Genomic DNA, 21,878 nt, shown 5'->3' with positions numbered 1-21,878 from the left:
TCAAAAGTTATTGTTACGTTGCTGATTGTTGATAACTTTAGTACAGGAAACTGAGTAGACAATGTTCTGCTGCAGAACTGAGCCTCAAGAAAAGGTAAACATTTTAACTGAATGGTGATTTCTAAAACAGGGTTACTAAGAGAGGCCATATTAATGTACAGTCCTTAGTTTAGTTAGCATGGCCTCTCATGACAGTAGTTTGTGTTTTCACTGCAGGCAGCTGAATACAAGCCTAAGCAACTTGACAAACTGCCATTCCAACAACAACGTAAATTATTAATAAACATAAAAAAGGAATGTAGACTCTTTAGACTGTACATGTGTACTCTAAGCTATTCCTCGGTGATTGGATGAGTGTAAATAATGCAATATTAAATAATATTGATTGCTACTAGGAATAGAAGAACATCTTGCTAAAAGAAAAAAATATTTGTGAATGAGTGTCTGTGGATGAGTGAATTAATGAGTATATGTGGGATAGCATGGATGTGTAAGTGAGGGGCAAAGATGGCATTGGCAGGCTGTTTGGAGCAAATATGGCACAGGGAGGCTGTTTGGGGCAAAGATGGCATGGGGAGGCTGTTTGGGGGACAAAGATGGCACAAGGCGGCTGTTTGGGGCAAAGATGGCAGAGAGATGCTGTTTGGGGTAAGGATAGCACATACATGCTGTTGGGTGTGTGACCTGTGATCTATGCCTGCAATTTAGGGTTTCCATCAATGTTCCCTCTAATTTTTGTGCAAAATTTTTCCCAGAGCCAAGATTTTGTGCGCACAATATGCTTCTACAGTCCATATAAAACAAATTTGGTGGAGCTGAAAAAAAATCACATTGCAAGGGGGGTGGAGCTATATATTTCAAACCCTTTTGACTCCATGGTCTATTTTAAAGGTGAAATTCTCACTGCAAAAGTTAATTATGAGCGAATCAGGAGCGGGGTCTCCGGGCTGCATAGCTTCTGTCGTTAGGTATCCATTGACAGGGGTACAGCATAACACCTATCACTATATACTGAGGCACGCACTGACGGTAGTACAGCATAACACCTATCACTATATACTCAGGCACAGCACAACACCTATTATTATACATTGAGCCAGACATTGCCAATAATGTAGCATAACCCCTATCACTATATTTTAAGCCAAAAAAGGCTCCAGGCACTCAAGGGTTCCATCAGACAGATTTATTGAAGGAAACGGACAACAACGTTTCGACCTCACAATGAGGTCTTTATCAAGTTGACCTCATTGTGAGGTCGAAACGTTGTTGTCCGTTTCCTTCAATAAATCTGTCTGATGGAACCCTTGAGTGCCTGGAGCCTTTTTCTATTTTGATTTACTGGGGAGCTGGCCCTTCCCGGCACAGCTAAGCACCTGAGTTCCTGTGGGGAGTGAGTGCTGATTCCTGATTCTGGTGACTATATTTTAAGCCAAACATTGATGTGGTGTAGGCCTACCGCTTCAGTGTCTGGCTTAGTATATAGGGATGCACCAAAATGAAAATTCTGGACCGAAAATTCAGCATTCACTTGACCAAAACTGAAAATGACCCCCCCTTTAAAAAAACAACCCACTTTATTAAAAATAACACACCAAAATTGGACAAAAAAACAACAACAATATTATATATATATATATATATATATATATATATATATATATATATATATAATTGCTAACAGCAATCACACTCCTATCATGCCCAGGAAGCCAGAACATGCTGGAACCTGGGCAACATATTAATGTGATTACAGCCTCCCTATGCCATGCTATCCACCCCCCCACTTACACATCCATGCTATCACACACACACTCATTCACAAACATTCAGCATAAACTACAGCATAACACCCATCGCTCTCACACACTTACTAATCCACTCTCACTTACTGTTTTCCTACCTTTCCTCTGTTAGTTACTTTTCCTCCTCCTCATCGTTGTTCCTCTTGCCTCTTCTTCTTCTGTGTCCTGTCCTTCCGGTGCAGTAAAGACGGTGGGCGTGGCTTCAGTGCTGTGCGCTGGGATCTGACATCAAATCCCGACGCACAGCATCAGTTGCCGCGAGCATCGCAAGGGAGCAGGATCGGAGGTCTGTATTAACAGACCTCCCGCTCCCTTGATTGATTTTAAGCCGGTTGGAGGGAGATCTTTGATCTCCCCAACCGAGCTTGCTCCTCCAGCGGCGGACATTACTGTCCTTCTCTGGAGGAGTGCCAGCGTCACCCTGGACGGACTGCCTGCCCCCCCGTTAGGTACTGTGCGCACAATTTTACGACGTGTGCGCTCTCTTGAAAAGTTATGTGCACGCGCACAAGCGCACAGCTTAGAGGGAACACTGGTTTCCATGCATTATTAATTTGATCTATACCTTCAATGCTGAGTTTGCTTGTGATTTTTTCACTTGATCTATACCTGCAAGGCTGGGTTTGTGTGAAAAAAGACAGGTGTGGTACAGTGAAGGAGGGGACAAAGGGACTCTGGGGGTGATGACTGGGGAGGGGGCACCACAGGGGTGACCCGCACAGGGTGCCTGAAAACCTTAGGCTGGACCTGATTGCAACTTGCATGTCTGTTTCAGGTCACTTTCTGTACTCGCATTTGTTATGCGATTGGAATAGTATTGTGTGCCTCCTCTCCCCTGCGTGTGTCGCATGAGGACATCTCACTTGGAGTCACATTAGGGTCAGAAGGAGGGAAGACCAAAAGTACTTGCCTAACTGGCTCTACCGATTAGGAGGAGACTGTGGCAGGTACTTTTGTTTTTTTGTGGAGTTTTTGGTGTTGGAGTGGAGGGCATGACTGTATGGTAGGGAGTGTGTGTATGTGGGGGGCGCTGATATCCACAATTCCAGCCATAAAGCTAAGATGTCTTAACTAAAACACCACCGAACTTGACACTTTCAAGATTTGGTCACAATAAGTATTGACTGAGAATTCAACATCAGGAAAATGTTCTTTTGCTAGGGAATCCTAATCACCTCTCTGATTATCATCTTGACTATATCTTTTTCGATTATGCTCATTTTGTCTTAAAATGTCTAGCTATGTTTCTTGTGTATCTATCATTTAGCATTATGTTTTTAAATTGTGTCTTATCATCATAGGAACCAATGGAATGGCCCAGTAAGTAGAATCATCAGTTGTTATGGGCATAAGGCCACTTTAAAAACTTTTGTTCCACTTTTGAAATACATATTGATAACTTGATTAAACATGTTAAGTAGAAAGAATTAACCTCCTACTGGTGGTTGATTATCTGATCATAAAGTTGCCTGGACACCTTAGTATGGGCTTGGATATCTGGGTGGTCTCTATATCCCCTTAGGTGTTTTGTGTAACAAAGGTTTATGTTACATCATACACGTCTAATGTGCTCTTGTGTCCTTTGCACTTTTACAGACCAGCTCAATTTCTAACTGGGTTTCATTAACTTAGCTTCATGTATGAGGACATTAATGTTCTTAATAGGGTGTGCCTACCAGCCTGGCATGAGTTTTTCTTAAAATCTCAATTGCCGATATAATGTTTTGTGTGCTATTGCCACCTCAGGGAAATGACCTAGCCACACACCGTTTCTAACTAGACAAACCATATTAATATAAGCATTCTACAAAACCAGACTCATAAAGCCAATCCGAAGATTTATAGATGTTTAAATTATACGATTATTTGTAAACAAGGCATGTGATACCATTAAATATGTTCAACATTGCTCAGCAGAGACCAAAAAGCTAAATGGGATCCATAAAGCCGTTCTTATGCAAGGTTAATATTCCTAGGTACAGAACCTGTGAGGTGGTCACGAATTACCTCCTGACACACAGACATGAACGGAAAAGCCATTAACTTGGCCTAGTGAATGCCTGAAAATAATCCCAAGGAATTTAACCAGGGCTGGTAGCTAATCATACCACTCTCTGGAAAAAAGACAAGGTATACTTTGTTTTAGGAGGTTTCAGTCTCTAACAATCTAAATAATCCCTGTATTTTGAAACAGATACAGTGATTGGAGTACAAAAAGCAGAAGTTAAAGGCTGTTAGAGGAATGTAATGATTAATACAATTAATGTTAAATTAATAAATGAATAAAAAAATATGGATGTGACATATCTACTTTAAACTTTTAAAGACACTTAACTTGGCATGGGTCTTTGGGTTAGTTTGATCTTTCTGTGGGCATGGGGGGGTAGCATGTGTGTGAATTTGTGTAAGTATGTGTTAGTGTGAGAGTGCGTAAATATGTGTACCAATGCATATCTTAATTACCCTGGGAGGATTATGTTCCCAGGAGGGGTTATGCAGAGTGTACAGAATTGTATGTACCTTTCCATCAGGTGCTATACAGACCTATAGATTTGTTGCAGTTGGATCCAGCCCTGTGATATTGTAGTGTTTTAGTGTTATCAAAGAGAAATATGCAGTTTGCACGCAGACTTTGTGCCATAGAAGAGATTTTGCAAAATGTTGTGTCACTTATTTTCATTATTACATTACACTCTGGCTTTCAAAGAGTTAACAATATGATCACATCCTAAGTAACCTGTAGTGTGTGTAATGAAAAGAGAAATGAACCATAAAATCTTGAATATAATACATGTTTGTAATTTATTCCAAGGCTATAGGTAAATTAAAGTGCATTGGCATAATAGGTACAAATAATTCTCAACTGACACCATTTTTGGTGAGTAATAACACTTTCTTCTTCAATTAATTGTAACAGCAGCCATGGCTTGGGCTGACATGACTCAGGAACTATATATTAACATACACAAAATGAGCAATAGCCTTATTAACGTTAAGGCGAGCCCTATTGATGCCAGCCAATGACCTCGCACCTCTCCAAAACAGCCTAGGGACGATCTCGGACCATAAAATAATAACGTTGGGCATGGAAGCCTGGAAACGGATGATGTCACACTTAATGTTTTTTTTGAGGCGCCGCAACGGCACATAACACAAATCATTCCCGCCCGCGTGTAGGACCAAAATCTGGGGCGGCAAACCCAAGAGTGCGGAGGGCCAATGCATAAAAAATCATCCAGATAGTGGATCGAGGAGGGAATCCCAGATTCCGTCCTGATGACCCACTCCAGGAAACAACTGAAAGTTTCAAAGTACGAGCAAGAGATGGAGCAGCCCATGGGGAGACAACGATCCACATAAAACTGACCGTCCCACCTGAAACCCAACAACCTGAAACTGTTCGGATGGACCGGAAGGAGCCGAAAGGCAGCCTCCACGTCAGTCTTCGCCATCAGGGTACCAGCGCCTTAAGATCTTACCCAATGCAAAGCCCGATCGAAGGGCGTGTAGGAGACTGCGCAATACTCCTTGTCAATCCCATCATTTACCGAAAAACCCTTCGGATAGGACAAGTGATGTATTAATCGAAACTTGCCCGCCTCTTTTTTAGGGACAACACCCAAAGGAGAGACAATTAAATCAGAAAATGGGGGAAACTGAAAGGGGCCCGCTATTCTCCCTAAAGCAATCTCTTTCCGCAATTTCTCGGAGACCACATCTGGAAAGGCCAAAGCATACTGCAAATTTTTAACATCAACCGAACACCGTTCAACCTGACAAGGAATACGGAAACCCTCCGTAAAACCAAACCACAACAATTCGGCAGCCACCTCATCCTCATAACGCTAAAGCCACGGTAGCATCGCGAGGGCGTTCACCGGGGTTGTCCCCTTTTGTAACAGTGCTTGTGGCTGAAGCGGACTTAGCCTTTTTAAAAGCACTTAACGGATGCATGGGAACCTCCACAGACAGAACACTCGTGTTTATATCTGCAAGCGCCCCATCAACATACGCCTTGGTTGAACTGCCAGCAACAGCCTTTTTTGTTTGGCTGCCTGAAAAGGGACTACCGGCGGACCTGGCAGGAGCCGTAACACAGAGCCACAAGGCAATATCCTTGTGGTCCCAATGAATATTCGGCCGGACAGCCATATGCTGTCGGAATTGCTCGTCGTAACGCAGCCATGCCAGACCTCCGTATACTCTATAAGCTTCGCCTATGCTATCCATATAGCAAAACAAACCCGAGCAATGTTCTGGGGTTTTCTCACCGATAACGCTCGCCAAAATGGCAAAAGCTTGTAACCAGTTGGTAAACGTGCGAGGAATGAGGCGATAGCGCCTCTTTTCCTCCTCCTCCTTTTTACTCTCATCTCCCTTGGAGCCCCTGTCCAAATTAAATTTCTCCAGGGGAAGAAGGGAAAATATTTCAATATACTCGCCCTTCCATATGCGCTCTCTCACCTCCTGTTTTAGATGTGCCCCAAGCGGACCTTCGAAACACACGTAAACCTCCCCACGTGCCGAATCAGCAACCCTTTCAGCTTTATCAGAACTTTTCTCTGCAGCTTTTGCCACCGACGGCGCATCTGCGGCAGGTGCAGTCACAGGTGGAACAGACACTGAGCTGGCCGCCGTACCCATGGGGGCAGGTACAGCGCCAGCAGACTGTGGAGAATAACCACTCCAAACCGCTTGCGGGCACGAAGTACCCGCTCTGACCCTATCCTCACATTGCTGCAAAAATGACCGAAAACCAGAAAACAAATCCAAGAAAGGCAAATTAGACAACTGAGGCAAAGGAGGGGGCGCAGCGCTGGGAGCAGGAGGAGGACCCACAACAGCAGAAGACAAAGGTAAAGAGGTAAGTGTAGGAGGGGGTGTTGCAATAGGACCGGGATCCTGAACATGCTCACCAGAACTGCCAGGTTGCAGGGGAGCCAATCCGGACGATCCAAGATGTTCTGCAGCAGCTAGGTTATCCGGAGCGGAACTGTCGTCGGGAAACAGGACCAGAGACCAACTGGACCCCTGTTAAGACAAATTCCATTGATTCTCCAACGCAGCAGTCAAAGGAAATGCTCCACGGGCCCCACGTGAGCGTGAAACAGCTGGCAAATCCCGAGAGACACCAACAAGATGGCCACTCCCGTCATCTTCACCTCGGCGCACCGCTGACGTCACAGCCCGCGTTGACCTCTGCCTGCCACGTGAGACACGAGGCATGGCGGCCGCCATATTGAAAGGAGACGAACTGCCGGGAGCAGGGACCACCACGGAGGAAACTGGATGCCGAGATCGAGGAACGGAAGGTGCAGAAAAACGTCCGGAAGAAGAAGGCCGCTGAGGGGTAGGTGGAATCGAGTCGACAGAATCGTCCTCAGAATCCGGAGTTGCCGCGGGTTCAGGTGGGCAGGGGATTGCAGGAGCCCTCTTGGCAGTCTTTCTACGGCTGGCCGAAGACCTCCTGTGTGTACCTTCCGAATTCGGAGCTCTGATAGCCCCGGGAGAAGCAGAAGGTCTAGGCCGTATGGCGGGCCTCCTGGCAACCTCCGGGCGAAGTCTGGAAGAAGTAGAAGGACCGGACGGCATCTCTGGAACTAATGCTGCAAATTTTTCTTGCAGCCAAGAGCCACCATTGGCCACCGCAGCAACCCTGATAGCAGCCAGCATATTTTCCATGTCCTGATCAGACATAGCAAGGTAAGTAGCTTTAAATGAAAAGGTACTGATTGAAAAAAATTTTTTGGGTTTGTCAGTCTGATTAACAGATTTCTGATCAGTGGCGGGAAAACGGTCCCCTAAATAACCACCCAAAACCCCACCCATAAAAGGATGTGGGACCCCATAGGATGTCCCTTAAATGACCCCTTAAAACCTGGCCAGCATGCTTATAGTTAATATAGGCCCAGTCATGCAGCCCTTCCTCTTAGTATCCAGGGCTTGTCTTTACTGAAGCTTGCTGAACAACTACGATGGCAAAATCTTCTGATGAAAACACAAAATCATCTTGGAGTAGCTAGGGTTTGAAGGGGAAAGATGGAATTTTGGGGGGTTTTTTGTGCATACTTATTACACATGCTTTAAAGCAACAAAAACATTATCCCACATGAGATATTTTGGTATACAGGAGTAGTCGAAGGCATAATGCTTGATGTGTTGATATTCTGCTTTCATAGTCTACTGGAATTCGAACATCTCCAGTGTTCTTTCTCTCTGGCTCGTCTCTGGTCCTTGTCTGCTTACATTAACGCAAGCCTACCACACAAGCTTTCTGTACTCACCCAAGACAGAAAATATTTGAAGAGTATCATTTTTGGCTCTGGCTAATCACAATGCAAATGTAAGATTCCAACAGAGTACGGCTTTCTTAATAGTATGTGTGAATAAGCGCAGTGGGTAGCAGTCCTAGGACTTCTCTGCTTTTTTGTGTGTTCAGGGATCTTATGTATTCCACGATCTAGAGAACGAATCCTAATTTTGGTTAGTATCAGACAATAAGGATTGATTGGTCAGCATATAAGTGTAGCATTTCTGCTCTTCCTACCATATCCTCTGATCATTTAAAAATCTCCAATAATACATCAGTTTGTAAGTGAATATGTTTTATTGCTTGTACTTAGACTACAAAGTGATTTAGCAAAGTCAATTTAGCAAAGTCAATTTAAGCTGCCTTTTTTTTCATCATGGTAGGTTGTTATCCTACATGATTTTCTAATTTGAGCGGACCCAGAGACTCCACAGATCAAGACTTTAGTAGCCTATATAAAAAACTAACTTGCTATTACCCTCCAAGGGGTCCTGATATTGCTTGTCAATCAGGAATGTCCTGGGTAGTTGCTGAAATGTCCCACTTTTGCATGTATTTGGAATCGTGAGCCAGTTGACATATCCTCTGTTCTCCCCTGATGAGGCGCACCACAAGATGGCTATTTGGGTAAGGCAGATGGTGGATCTGGACAATTTAAATGTTGAGGGGTATGCTAATGGTGCAACCACGTAATTCTAAAAATCAGAAGTTAAAGATATTCTGAAAGACATTACCTGTATTCAAGTAGAGACTTCAGTCGTGATATACAAGACTGAACAGTAGCCGCTGGGATGTTCAGATAGGATAAAACCGCAGAATATAAAGGAGTGAGCTGCAGACCATGTGGCACTGATAATTAGTTAATTTAACCTAAAACTCTTAAAAAAACTAAGCAATAAATTACAAAGACAACTCTGGAGTTAGTACAACATTAAACAATTTACAATTAATCCTTATGCAAAATTTGGGAATGCACGATACTAAGTCTTTTTTGTAACACTAATAACAGCATTTTATAAATATGTTTCACTTAATCTTTCTAGTAATTCTAATATTCTTGGAGCGTACGTCATTATCTCTTTAATCTGAGCATTCATCATGCCAAATGACATAGTCCCATTAGTGCATTGTTATCAAGTTAGTATTGTAATTTCATATTAAATATTCATAGCTCCACTTGTAGTCTCTTCGCCAGAAAGGCAGCTCTGTCTACAAAATTATTTTTTTGAAGGGGGGATTGCAAAGCCTCAGAGGGTTATAGACTATTTAATGTAGGTAGACGGTTATGGAGTTTATTTTGTTGATCTATAGACATCCTGTTTTTTGGCCTATGAGAACTTATTAAGAAGTGTTGCCCACCATTGGTGTTTGTAACCAGGCAATCAGGCCAGTAATTGGCAAAATGCTTTATTTAGATTTGATTAAACTTACACACAAACATATGTACCTCTCTAGTTCCATATATTACACTAACGATAACCGTCTGATTTCATTTCACTAGAGTCCTCCAAGTTAATTTGCTCAGTATGGTTTTCGTATAACACATATATAAATTCCAAGAACTTAATGCAGAAACAAATGGTTGCCAGAATATTGTGGGTCAGCTAATTATTTTTACTGGGTGCTTGTAAACTCTGGCCATTGCTCAATTTTAAAATGGGTGTTTCTTCCAAGTTAGATGTAAATATTTGAAAATTCTTTTGTTTTTTTTTTAAAAAATCAAAAGCGTTTCTTTTAATTCCAGATTGCTGGGCATTTTTTTAAAAAAGCATCCCCCTTAAATTTTCTTACTTCTGAAAGTAATTCTATTCTAAGTGGACTCTAATTATTTCCTTATGTAGGGAAACACAAGGTTGACATGTATTCCTATTCATAGCCTAAACTGAAAATGTAAAAGGAATAAAAAATACATATCTAAAAATAGTTTTAATTATTTTTAGCTAAATAGTTGGCAAAATATCAGCCTTGATGTTTTTTTCTCAGTAGTACGTATACAGTGAGATAATTTAAATAATTTCACATATGATCATTTTCACATTATCCATAAATTTGTATACATGAACACAGGAATAAAACTGCATTGTTTTTATTTTTATCACATTTTTTCTTGCTGGAGAAGGTTCACTTTCAGGCTGTGTCCTTGTTATGTCGCCGCATACTTTATATGGTAATATATGATAATTTTCTATTTAAATAAAAATATAAAGCGGTTTTCAAATGCTAACGACACCTTGTATATATCATACGTGTTCCTTTGTATTACCGAAGCATTGACTAAAATCTCACTCTAAATAGCAAATTTTAAAAGTATAATTTGCTATATTAAATTATAGCTATAATACTGCAATTGAAAACTTATGCTAGGGTAACCAGATATTCTGATTACGTCGCCAGCCCTGGTTATTATTATTGTCCCCAGAGATTTATAATTTTCGCATGAGCTTGGTATGTTGCTTTAATTGATTTGAGTCACAAACATACCGGGAAACATACCCAGAGTCCATGGGTAAAGCTTTTCTGCCCCAGGGCTAAAACTCCGGGCATTTGGCTACGCCCAATCTCTGCCCAGGTTCCACCACTTTATAATTCTGAGGCTAGCCCTGCCCCTACATGCAGGTAGCCCTGCCCTCTTTATCGAAACCACACCTCACATATAGTTATAAAATACTGTATTTCCCTCATAATCAATGCGATTCATTATAAAAACCCTTACCCAATAATTCTTTGAATATTACTCTTAATAAACTAGGAAAAGAGGAGCTGTTAAAAATTGCATATTTGCACATACACAGAGTGACACCACATCTCCTTGATATTTTATAATTCGATATAAAATGTTCCATACATTTAGTCGGTTTACCACATAACAACATAGGTGGAAGCTTTATAGATCCTTATTGTTCATGCACACCATATGTAATTTTGCAACTGAAGGCCACATTGGTTAGAAGGATATTACAAAAGGGGTGTAACAATGTGTACCTCCAGCTGTTATGGATTGGTATTCCACAGAACTGGATTGGCACGCTGGGCAGATGCCAGCGGCTACATATGCCTAGCTGCACGCTATATGAACATAAAAACATGTGGGCGAGCGTATCTAGCTGTCTGCCGCACCTACGTCATCAGGCAGCTGCTGGCCTTAAAGTGCCAGGGCCGCCTCGTGATCACCTCTCCAGCCCTGGTAGCCCAATAAGAGAAGAAGGTACATGTACAAAGCATTATTTGCTCTAGTATGTTACACAAACAAATGTAGGAAAATTTGTTGTCTTAACCTTCAAGAGGTATAACCTCCATAAAAACAGCAATGTTTAGGAGACTTTTACTCATTTAGGTCATCTATTTTGTGTCACATGATGTTGAAACAAAGCATTCGATGACAAAAACTTAATAGAACATAATTTTAAAATGATTGAATTATTTCTTCGCTGAGTGTGGGTATTCAGCTGCATTAGGTAGGTATGATTCTTAAAATGCTTTATAAAAGTCCTTAATTTTAATATATATATAGATCTTTAATAAGATCTGGATCAGTAGGTCAACAATTACTCAACGAAAATACATTTTATTATGAAAACTAATAAGTTCTCATTGTACCTTTTGAAACCTTTACTAAACAAAATTCATAAAAGTTCCTGCCACGTCATACATACATCTAATCTAAGGGTTGAATGTAATAACAAAAGGTTAGTGCTGTCAAAAACAAACAAAATATGACAAAATGCTCTAAGGCTGTATATAAAAAAAAAAACAACACAGCTAAGTTTCTGTCCCCGCTTTGGTAAGAAAATGTCAAATGTGAACACCGAGACTTGAGAAACATATAAACATATTATAGCACAGATGTATTAGAAAATTGAAATTCTGTTTATTTATGCTTTAAAGCAATACATATATAGCTTAAAAACCTATATACTGTGCATTATACATATGCATTATAACAGAATTCCAAGAAAATAAATGACTCAAGAGTAAAAAGGTTATACGGTACAGTAATACATATTGCTAGCCTTCAGAAGAGCCATGCTTTGATGATATCGCACCAACTGATGCTCGGAATTCAATGTTTATTTTTTTTTTTTTTACAGGGCTGCTCAGAAATTAAACCTTTCCTCCAAAAAGAAGAAGCAGAGAACAACGCCTTCATTGGTGTGTGAACCACCACTGTTCTCTACCAGCTTCTGTGGGATTCTTCAGACATGCCCACCGCCTGCACCTCCATGCCTGCTCAGAGCGGTCAACAAAGTAAAAGACACACCAGGTCTAGGGAAGGTAAGCTACTGGCTTCAAAGTGAAACAAAGAGCCATATAATAATGGATATAATATTTAATTACTGTAGGCAGGGATTTTTTTTGTAAATCACTAGTCCCTTTATTGAAGAAAAATTCTGAGGATGTATAATTAAAGTTGCTGTGCAAGTAGCTCATTTCTGTTCCTACTGAAACATTCTCCCCAGCATCTTCTCCTTAGCTCCCGTCTCCTTATAATCTGTGGCTGCGATAAATGGGATAAAGGGGAGGCACTACATGCCCCTGTGGCACTGCTTTCATGCACTTGAAGAAAATTCAATACATATCTTCTTGGGAGATTCCTGATTAATTACCACGTTTACCTCATAATAGTTGATTAAGAAATTAAGAATTACCAATATTGTGTTCTGTTGATTTTGTGATAGAACTTAGGGGATGAGTTCTAAATCACACACATCAAATAGCAATCTTTTGATGTAAACTCTCAGTCCACTGGGATGCCCACATTGAACATTTTATCCAGTACATATGTACATATTACGTGTTGACCAGCTCAGGTAACCCATAGTTTGTGAGATATATTATTATTATTTTGTTATTGATTTATATGTGCCATCATATATTGCAGCTTTGTACAATGGGTCAATACAACATAACAAGTACAAACTCACAGAAGGAAGTCAATTAGTCACTTACTGTTTACATGTTCTGGTCAGTAATATGCAAAAATTATATGTCCTGAAAAAATGTCCCATGTGTTCACCTAAGACTTAACACATGCATAAGCCTTTGAACTTCCCAGGGTCAGATGACCTAAGCTCACCTCTACTGGGCTGGGTTAGTTTGTTTGGATAGCCAGTTTAAATTATCTGGTTGTTTCGATCGTTCTCTTTGGCTATAAGTCTTGTCCTTTTTGTGACCATTATCTAACAACTGGCAGTTGTCTGATTTACTCAGTTGGAAGAGCAAATGTGTCCATGAAAGTAGCTTGGATCCCCTGCTAAATCTTTTTGTAAAAGCGATCTAGGACAGGAATGTTGGCCCCACCACAGCTGGTTTCCAGCAAGTCATACAGATGGCACCCTTCTGACAGTGATGATGATGATGATGTCCAGGGAAGCTTGGTAGTGTTTTCAATATTTTAGCTATGATCTAGGTTGCCATTGTTAGCAGAGGAGGTTGCCCCTATACTGGCATTGTATACTAGGCATCATTTTGTAGCAAACCAAGCTCTATATAAAGAGCCGTATAGCACATTATATATATTTTGTTTAGTCCATTCATAGAAAAATGCGTGAAAACATATTTTTAACATGGCAATGGCAAAAGCATAGATAGAATTACAAGAATTCTATTTTTTAACCGTAGTCGGGTTTCTTTTGCTGAACTTGGAAGTGTTTCAGTTTGAGACTTACATCTAGATACCTGCCAGTTGAGATAAGGCCATAATTGCACTTAGCCAGCCCCTCTCACAGTGCACCGCAGTCCTCTCAAGCTGTGACAGGATTAGCACACTGTGTGCAGGATCAAGCTAAATCTTATGATATGCTTTTAAGGAGCATTGTGAACGCTATTTGTGTTGCAGAATCTTGCCAGGTGTCAGCTGCGGACCGGGACTTTTTTTTATTAAGATGACTTTGCTGTCTAATTTGTATGTTTTATTTAAGTGGGTAAAGAGGACAGCAGCTCAAAACGAAAGCAATGATATGTAAATTAAAATCATATATAGAGAAAGGGGGACATACCTTAAAAAACACGCACATTCGGTTTTATGTAAATTAACATTTCTAAACAATTTCTTAACACAAAAAACTACCTTATTGTGGTTAATATTCTAGTTATGTTATTTTACATAAATATGCTTGTACACTGGATTTGCCTTAAAGATGTCATTTTGGGCAATGCATTATGCACACAGAACAATAAAATAAGAGCGATACATTTTTTACCTATATGTTTACGCACAATCTGGTTAGCACACTGTACAGATCAATTACTTATAAATGTAAATCAGTGAATGACAGGTCTTTTTGCTATCAACTCTCCGGTATCGATGGGATATCTTAAGAGGGAGTTGGAGCAACCCCAAATTATGTAGGGCTTAAAGATCTTAATAATAAAAATGGTTCATTGATGTCGGCAGTGTTGTGTGGAGTAAACTGTAGGGTCAAGCCAGTTTAATTATCTCATGCCCCTGGGTTCCTATGCCATTGAGAGACTGAAGGCTGTATCTTGCAAGGTTTATAGTAATAGAAAGATTTTCATCAGAATCATACAATAATGGTGTGCACTGTGGTCCACAAAGATTGTTTACTCAGCCTTGCTTGCCTCTAGCAGCTAACACCCAGTCAACTGTATAGATGTTAATCTTGGCAAACTGTTATCAGGGTTTCTTATAAACCTCTTTAAATATTGAATTTAAATGAGTAAAAGAGAATAAGCAAAACAGTTTCCAACGAGAAATGATTTTCAACAGAATCTGATGTTGAAAGTTAAAACATTATTTATTAATTCCATGCCATTGGTAGGTAGAAAAACTTTGGCCATAAACTGTATACAGTGGCCTCATCCCACTGCTCTTTACACCAGACCTAATGCATGCATTAAACTGGCTCATGTAGAAGAACCACCACAAAAGCCACCACAAAAAAATCAAGTGTGGTCTTGCTGAAAATGTTTATCTTGAGGCCGTCCCTTGAAGGATCTAGAGGTCCCCGAAAGACCTGTCGTTGCGACACCATTAGCAAGGGACATCTTTATTAGGTTGTGAGACTGAATGTTGTGTCTGTATAATAATGAATTGATTTATTGTCTATAATTTGCAAGCAAGTCTAATTGCTTGCTCCAAGCTGCTTTGGTGTGCTGATTAACATTATTATTGTTATTATTATGTTTTTATTTATCTTTTATATCGTGCCAACAATTTTTACAATACATATTTTCAAGAGTAATAAAGACACTAGAATAGACAGACAAAGACAAACCGATACATTAGATAAGAAGGGCCCTGCTCGCAAGCTTACAATCTAGAGGGAATTGGTGTAACCTTCTGACTAATATTTGTGATTTTATGCTATATGGTGTGCTGAATTTCAGAAGGTTTGTGTCAGATTGATGATCCAGGTCCTTTTAGATTGGGTTGCCAGGGATAACTGGTAGAAAATTGCTTGACTTCAGCATTCATTATATATTGTGACATGACACGCTGTGAGTAAGAAACCCAGACTATGATGACCTGCTAGTGGTTTACATGGCTGGATGTTAAAAATAAACAAAGTAATATCAATAATTGCTATAAAATGTAAATCTAAGGCTGTTCAGGCCAAGATGTAATTTTAATTTAGTGGAGATTTCCTAAATTTTATCATGCAAGAAAAAAAATATTACAGTCCTATTTCACAAAAAAATGTAATCATTAAGTCTATTTAGAACGCAGGGATAAACAGGCTTAATGCATTGTTTAAAAAGCTACTCTCACGCTAACTAATGACCCAGTACAGAATATTGATCAAGACAGCGGGTCATATTCCTTTACTCCCCAGTCCTGGTTTATTACCATAGTCCTTTCTTTTTTAATTATCATTCTCCTTTTATAGCAAAGGATCATCAAGCTGTTGAAAATGGTTTTCCTGCACTCAATTGATTTCTTCTGGACCTTATATATACCGTGGCTCAGGTGTTCCTCATTTCCAGTAGGACATTCCAGCCAATTACACCCCCTTCATTTTCCCTAACCCTGCCATGCATTGAAAGGATGCCTTAACACAAGGCAGCACAGTGATGGAATGAAAATGTGATGGGGAATGATTCTACAGATCACTAAGTGCCTGTCCTTAATCGCTCATTCACCAGACTGTGTTAACGATGTCAGTGCCAGAGGGTTTTGCAAAACCCTCAATCCTGGTGGGGTGAGCTGAAGAACTCTCTACTTCGAAACAATAAATCAGATGATTCACAAGTCTGCATTGATATAATCTAAATTATTAAACACTCTTGTTTCAGCAAAGACCATGATGTAGGTTTAGAAGTATTTTGGATAATTGCAAGATTAAGATTTAATTGGTTCCAGCAGAAGGCATTCTTGTAAAAACTACAGTAAGGTGTTGCTTTATGACACAGGAAGGTTAAATCGTAACCAATAAATGTGAAAATAAATTAGGAGCTTCATGAAATAGAAAATGCCTTGAACAAAAGCTTAGAATTCAAGAATAGTCACATTGCAGAGCAGTTGTGGAAACATTGTTGTATAATAGTATATAACAGTATGTATTATAACAAGAATGAACTCCTAAAGCTTTAAAATCCATATTTTAGATTAGTATTCCACAGAGAGGTTGCAATTAGTACCATATGGTGAAGTGCGCAGTATTAAGAATGTGGGAGTCCAAATTCATTCGGAGCCAACAGTAAAAATTAGTCAAAGTCATTAAAACATGAAAGCCAAAACTGTAATATGAAAAAAAGCCAAGGGGGTTTTGCAGTTAAAAAGAAACAGAATAGTAGTATATGGAAGTCACAGTTAATGTCGCAGACAGAGTGCCCATGTTTTCTTGGTGATCCATCAGAAATACTATTGGTGTATTCTCTTAAATTACCACACAGAAGAAATGATGTATTGATTAACAAGATGACATAAGCAGGCGTGTCATTAAATTCTGTCTTTTCATCACACAAAATACACTGCGCAACTTTTTTGGTTCATAGAAACATACAATTTAGCGGCAGATAAGAACTACCTTTGGCTACTTTTTCCAGATGTAGAGGCATTAGTCAGCCGTTAGAATTGTCTTAGATTCAGGATAGCTTTATGCCTGTCCCATGCATGTTGACATTCCCTTACCGTATTAGCCTCTACCACTTGTGATATTTTCCATTTTTCTACCACCCTCAGGGATATAACTTTGCCTAGCCATTGGCCTGTAGACTCAAGTTGAAGGAGAGTAGCCTTCAGCCTTCTATCCCCCTACCAAAAACCGTAACCCCTTTTTTTTTTTTTTTTTAATTAAACAAGTAACGACCTACCTTTTGACCTCCGTCAGAAGAATCGAAAACTTCTGGAGGTAATGAAATTCAGATGACAGAGGAACTAGCTTTTGCTCTAATCATGTTTACAGTTTAGTATAAAATCGGATGGCATATTTACAATCATGGCCTTTCAAGATTAGATGCAGCTGAAGACACAAATATTGTGCATTTTGTTTAATGAACAGAAACGATAGAAAAGAAGAAGGAATAAACTGAGGTTTGATGTACTGTTAATTGCACCCTGACACGTGTTTGTAACTCTTTTTTGTTGGAACCTCAAAGAGATCGTAAGAAAATGGTTTACCAAAATTAAACTGACAATACACAGCGACTGCTTTCTTTTGTTCCCAAGAAATAATGTGACAGTGACTTTTTCTTGGATTATGACTCCATTAATCATTTAGAAGGTTAAAATGAAACAGTAGAGAAATCTTAAATAATTCAGAGTTCGAGCATAGAATATAAAGATTTAACCAGGCATGGTATATAATGAAATTTGTGCAGCTATCATGTTTCTTTTAATGCAAATCTTATTATGCCTTTTTCCATTATACATGTTAAAGTCTTTTTTCTTTACATCCAGTAGGTTTTTTTTATGTAAGCTATTAAGGTATGTCAGATGATGTGTTTAATGGAACTTGGTTTTTTGCCTCCAGTTGAGGCATTCATCTTTATTACCATTATACCTTCTGACCTATACCATCGGATTTTTATAAGAATTATCTCAGCCCGCCACATGCAGTATTCATATCAACTTGTTTTGTCGAGGCTTCTTGTCTTTGAAGCTGAAGGGGAACAGAACATGAACTCCCCATTCAGCCTTTAATATTTAATCCCATCGAAACCGTATTAATACTACAGTTCTTACGATTTTGCATACTCACCTATTAATATGACCTTTGCAAAGTCCAGTTCTACAAATTCAGCCTTATTAAACCTATTTGTTCGTTTTAGAACCGAGAGTGGAAGAGGTTAAAAAAAAGGCACGGCAGAATAATGTAGCCTGTAACAAAAACTGGAAATCCCATAATTGCCATTTAAATCCACCTACCGCATGTATAAATACTGGAGATTCAATCATACCACATGGCCATATAATTGCTATGTCAAAGTATCCTCATGTCAAGCCCTATGTAATCCTAACATATAGACAATGTTATACACACACATGTACACGAAGAAATCCATCAACGGGCAGTAGTTTGCCACATATTAGACAAAGAATGGCAGGATTTTCTGTCATTTGTTATTCTACTGAGGTCACACCAATAGGAGCAACAAGAGTGAAAAAATGGTCTTATTTGTTTATTTTTACTCATAAGCCATCTACTGTACTCATTCGGTCATATCATTTAAATTAAATGGTAGGCATACAGCACCAGGCTTCATGGATATTACCCTTTGATCCGTAAACAAGTTAATTTACTGTAATAATGTAATCATCTTTCACTGAAAATGAATGCTATCAGAGTAAATAAGGTCAAATAAGAGTTAGAGGAACATTTTGTATGGTAAAAATTAAAGAAACTAAGTAATGTGCCTTTCCCCGACAGTATTACTTCTTATACTAAAAATAAACAAAAATATTCACAAATCCTTCAACGCTTGTCAGTAAATACTTAAAGCCGGTTTGTCTCTTTTCCCAGATCTTACTTTTTACAGTTCTCAATACCCATGTAGTAATGATTGAAGAACTCCTTTGCACCGAAGGGTAGTTTGCACCCTAATGCTGGTCATTTGGGTTGACGTCAGCTCACGTGATTGCTGTGATCACCCACGACATGCCCTAGAAAGAACATTATCAATAACCAGCTGATTACATTTCATGCAATAACAGTAGGCTTCAAAGCACACTATTTTAATGACAGTTTAGATGCTCATGGCGTGAAGGAGTTAAAATATACAATCGTATATATTACAAATCCACTTATTTTCCCACTGTTGTTAAGTTACTGATTAGTGTTGATTGATTCATGATGCCTTTGTAAAGTGAAAGAAGAGCACTTTAAGACATGAAATTGATTAGATAACGCTGGCTGTGCCACAGGATGCTTCCAGTTTCCATGAGGCGAACTATTAACCCATTCACACAGATGGATGGAATTTTATGTCCTGTGATTTTTTGTAGTCAGGGAGATTGGCTGCCTAAAGACTGTATTCTGCGCCCATATGCCTTCACTGATTGAATTCCCAATCATAGATCTAGGCATTCACTTCCTGCTGATACTGACTGGCTCTCTCTGATCATCTCCCTGCTTTGTGATCAGGATAGAAGATTATAAATCCATGCTTCCTAATCGCCATGAGAGCAGCACAAAATTAAAAAAAAGTTATGAAAAAATGTAAAAAAAAAGAGTAAAGAAAATTGTAGAAAATAATTATATGGACCTGAGTGACCTCACCATTATATCATCAGGAGTGCCGTCTGGTTACAGGAGGGTTCCATGAGTTCTATAAATACACCAAAGTTATCTCTAGTAAAAAAAAGTTATATAACTTCAAAAAAATAATAAATAAAAAGTGAAAAACTACCCAAACATCCAATAGCCTTCCCACAAGATATATAAAATAATAAAAAAACACCTTTGCTGCACGCCAAACCAAAAGCTTAAAACATTCTAAAAAAAGTGTAGTATGTAGGGTGGACATCTAGCCCCCAGAACAAAACAAAAAATACCGGTACATATAGGATATTACTATGCTCAAGGGATGCTGCTGAACATAAGTTGGGAGTTGTTTTTTAGGTAATGGAAGAAAAAAATGCCTTTTTTATTTTTTTTCTCTGTTTTACATTGTATCCATACTAAATGACGAATTACCCACTTTCAAATACTGAAAGAAAAGCCATATCTGATTAAAAAACACGATTTGTGTTGGTACAGTTACCATGAAAAAAGTAAATTGTGGTTAAACACCCTGACCCTGAAGACATTGAACTAAATAACTCTCAAAGGTTAACAAACAAAAAATGTAGATAATCTACATTAATGAATTTGTTATGCTGAACACTGTGATGATCTGTTCCCCTTTTGGTTTTTAATTTTTAAGTAATAACCATTTTTACCATTATTACATACTGTTTTACTAATTTATGATGACGTATAAAATACAACAGTACACATGAATATAAGTATGAAATATATATAACATGGAATGGTTGAATGATAAAGAACCAGAAGAAAAACCGGCTAGAAGAATATTGTAAAGTGAAATTAAATTTTTGATTTCCATAGTTTTTTCTTAATCATTTTTCTTTCATCAACAAAAACACTTTAATTATGCGTTATTTAGATTCGTTCTTTGCCCATTGAGAAACTTAAATTTAGTCTATTAACATAAAAATATATAAAATAAGATTATGTAAAAAAAAATATGTTCCAGGATTATTTTAGTAGCGTAAAATGTGAGCCATCAACATTTTCAGGTCAAATTTCCATGGTAATTATTCTCTTTGGACAAGCACTAATGACACCTACTGGGCAATTTTATGGTTTACATGTGCTAGTAGTCACACTTAATTAAAACTATGGATATATACCGGTATTTTGAAGTAACCCGATATCACATAAACAATATTCATAACAAGAATTATTTGCCCATCCCAAGTCTAGATATATGTATTCTATCCATTGTTTTTCTTTCTCTTTTACCCATTATTATACACTGTATGGTGATTAACTTATATACCGGTATTATTGCGCATATAATGCCTGCATTTAAAAAAAAAAATTATAACGAGGTTGTTCATTGCATACGTATTGGGGTTTTCTGACCATATTGTAGAACTTCTGATAAATCTATGTAATATGCGAGTTCCCGTATTACTGACTTACCCTTCATAAAAATGCATGGTGTAGAATCTTCATATACAAATTAAGTAAAGATACTACAATATGATATCCAGTGCTTGAGAAAAACACTCGTCCTTATTCAGCACTTAGAAGTGTGGATTTATAATTAACCTTTGTTCTAAACCTGAATCTGTGAATGGGCCATTTGACCACTTGTTTTCATGTAACTGTTTTGGTGCACAAACATGCTTTTTACATGGCTATATTACATTATAGCAGCGCATATGTGCTAATCACTGGGCTGTATTACATTATAGCTGTACGGATCTGCTAATCGCTGCATTAACTAAATGTACAATCTGGGTAAAAATCTGAGAATTAATCTTACGATGTCATTTAAAAAAGCGCTATTTATCTTTATCATAGGGTGCAATGTAGGTAATTTTCATTGATATGCTCGTGGGAGCTTATTAAATAATGAGGTAATAAAGTATAATGTATTCTAAAGATGGAGGCATACCATAGGAAAGCTTCGTTGGAGTATGTGTCGCATTTAGGGCTCTATTAGGAAAGGAATGCCTTGAAAAACTGCTTCGATTTAAGGAGACATATTACACAGCCGCAGGAGATGGGGCTGGCAATAGGGACACAATGGCAATTGCTCCATGGACTGCTCTGAATCAAAAAGGCTACTTC

The 21,878-nt window shown here is 38.8% G+C and overlaps 1 protein-coding gene across 1 annotated transcript in view; it reads left to right on the top strand.

The window, feature by feature from the left end:
* LOC149289849 (kinesin-like protein KIF26B) overlaps nucleotides 1-21,878 on the top strand; it is a 176,471-nt gene that overhangs the window by 99,714 nt on the left and 54,879 nt on the right. Inside the window, exon 5 of the mRNA XM_089490123.1 lies at nucleotides 12,204-12,387. Within this exon, the coding sequence (XP_089346249.1) occupies nucleotides 12,204-12,387 (184 nt within the window). The remainder of the gene's footprint in view (nucleotides 1-12,203; nucleotides 12,388-21,878) is intronic.

This window comes from Sceloporus occidentalis, unplaced genomic scaffold (genome assembly GCF_023333645.1).
Source record: "Sceloporus occidentalis isolate IW3139 unplaced genomic scaffold, rSceOcc1.0.p SCAF_42, whole genome shotgun sequence".
Classification (NCBI taxonomy): Eukaryota; Metazoa; Chordata; class Lepidosauria; order Squamata; family Phrynosomatidae; genus Sceloporus; species Sceloporus occidentalis.
The sequence above is the reverse complement of the archived record's forward strand: the minus strand, read 5'-3'. Positions and strand labels throughout refer to the sequence as shown.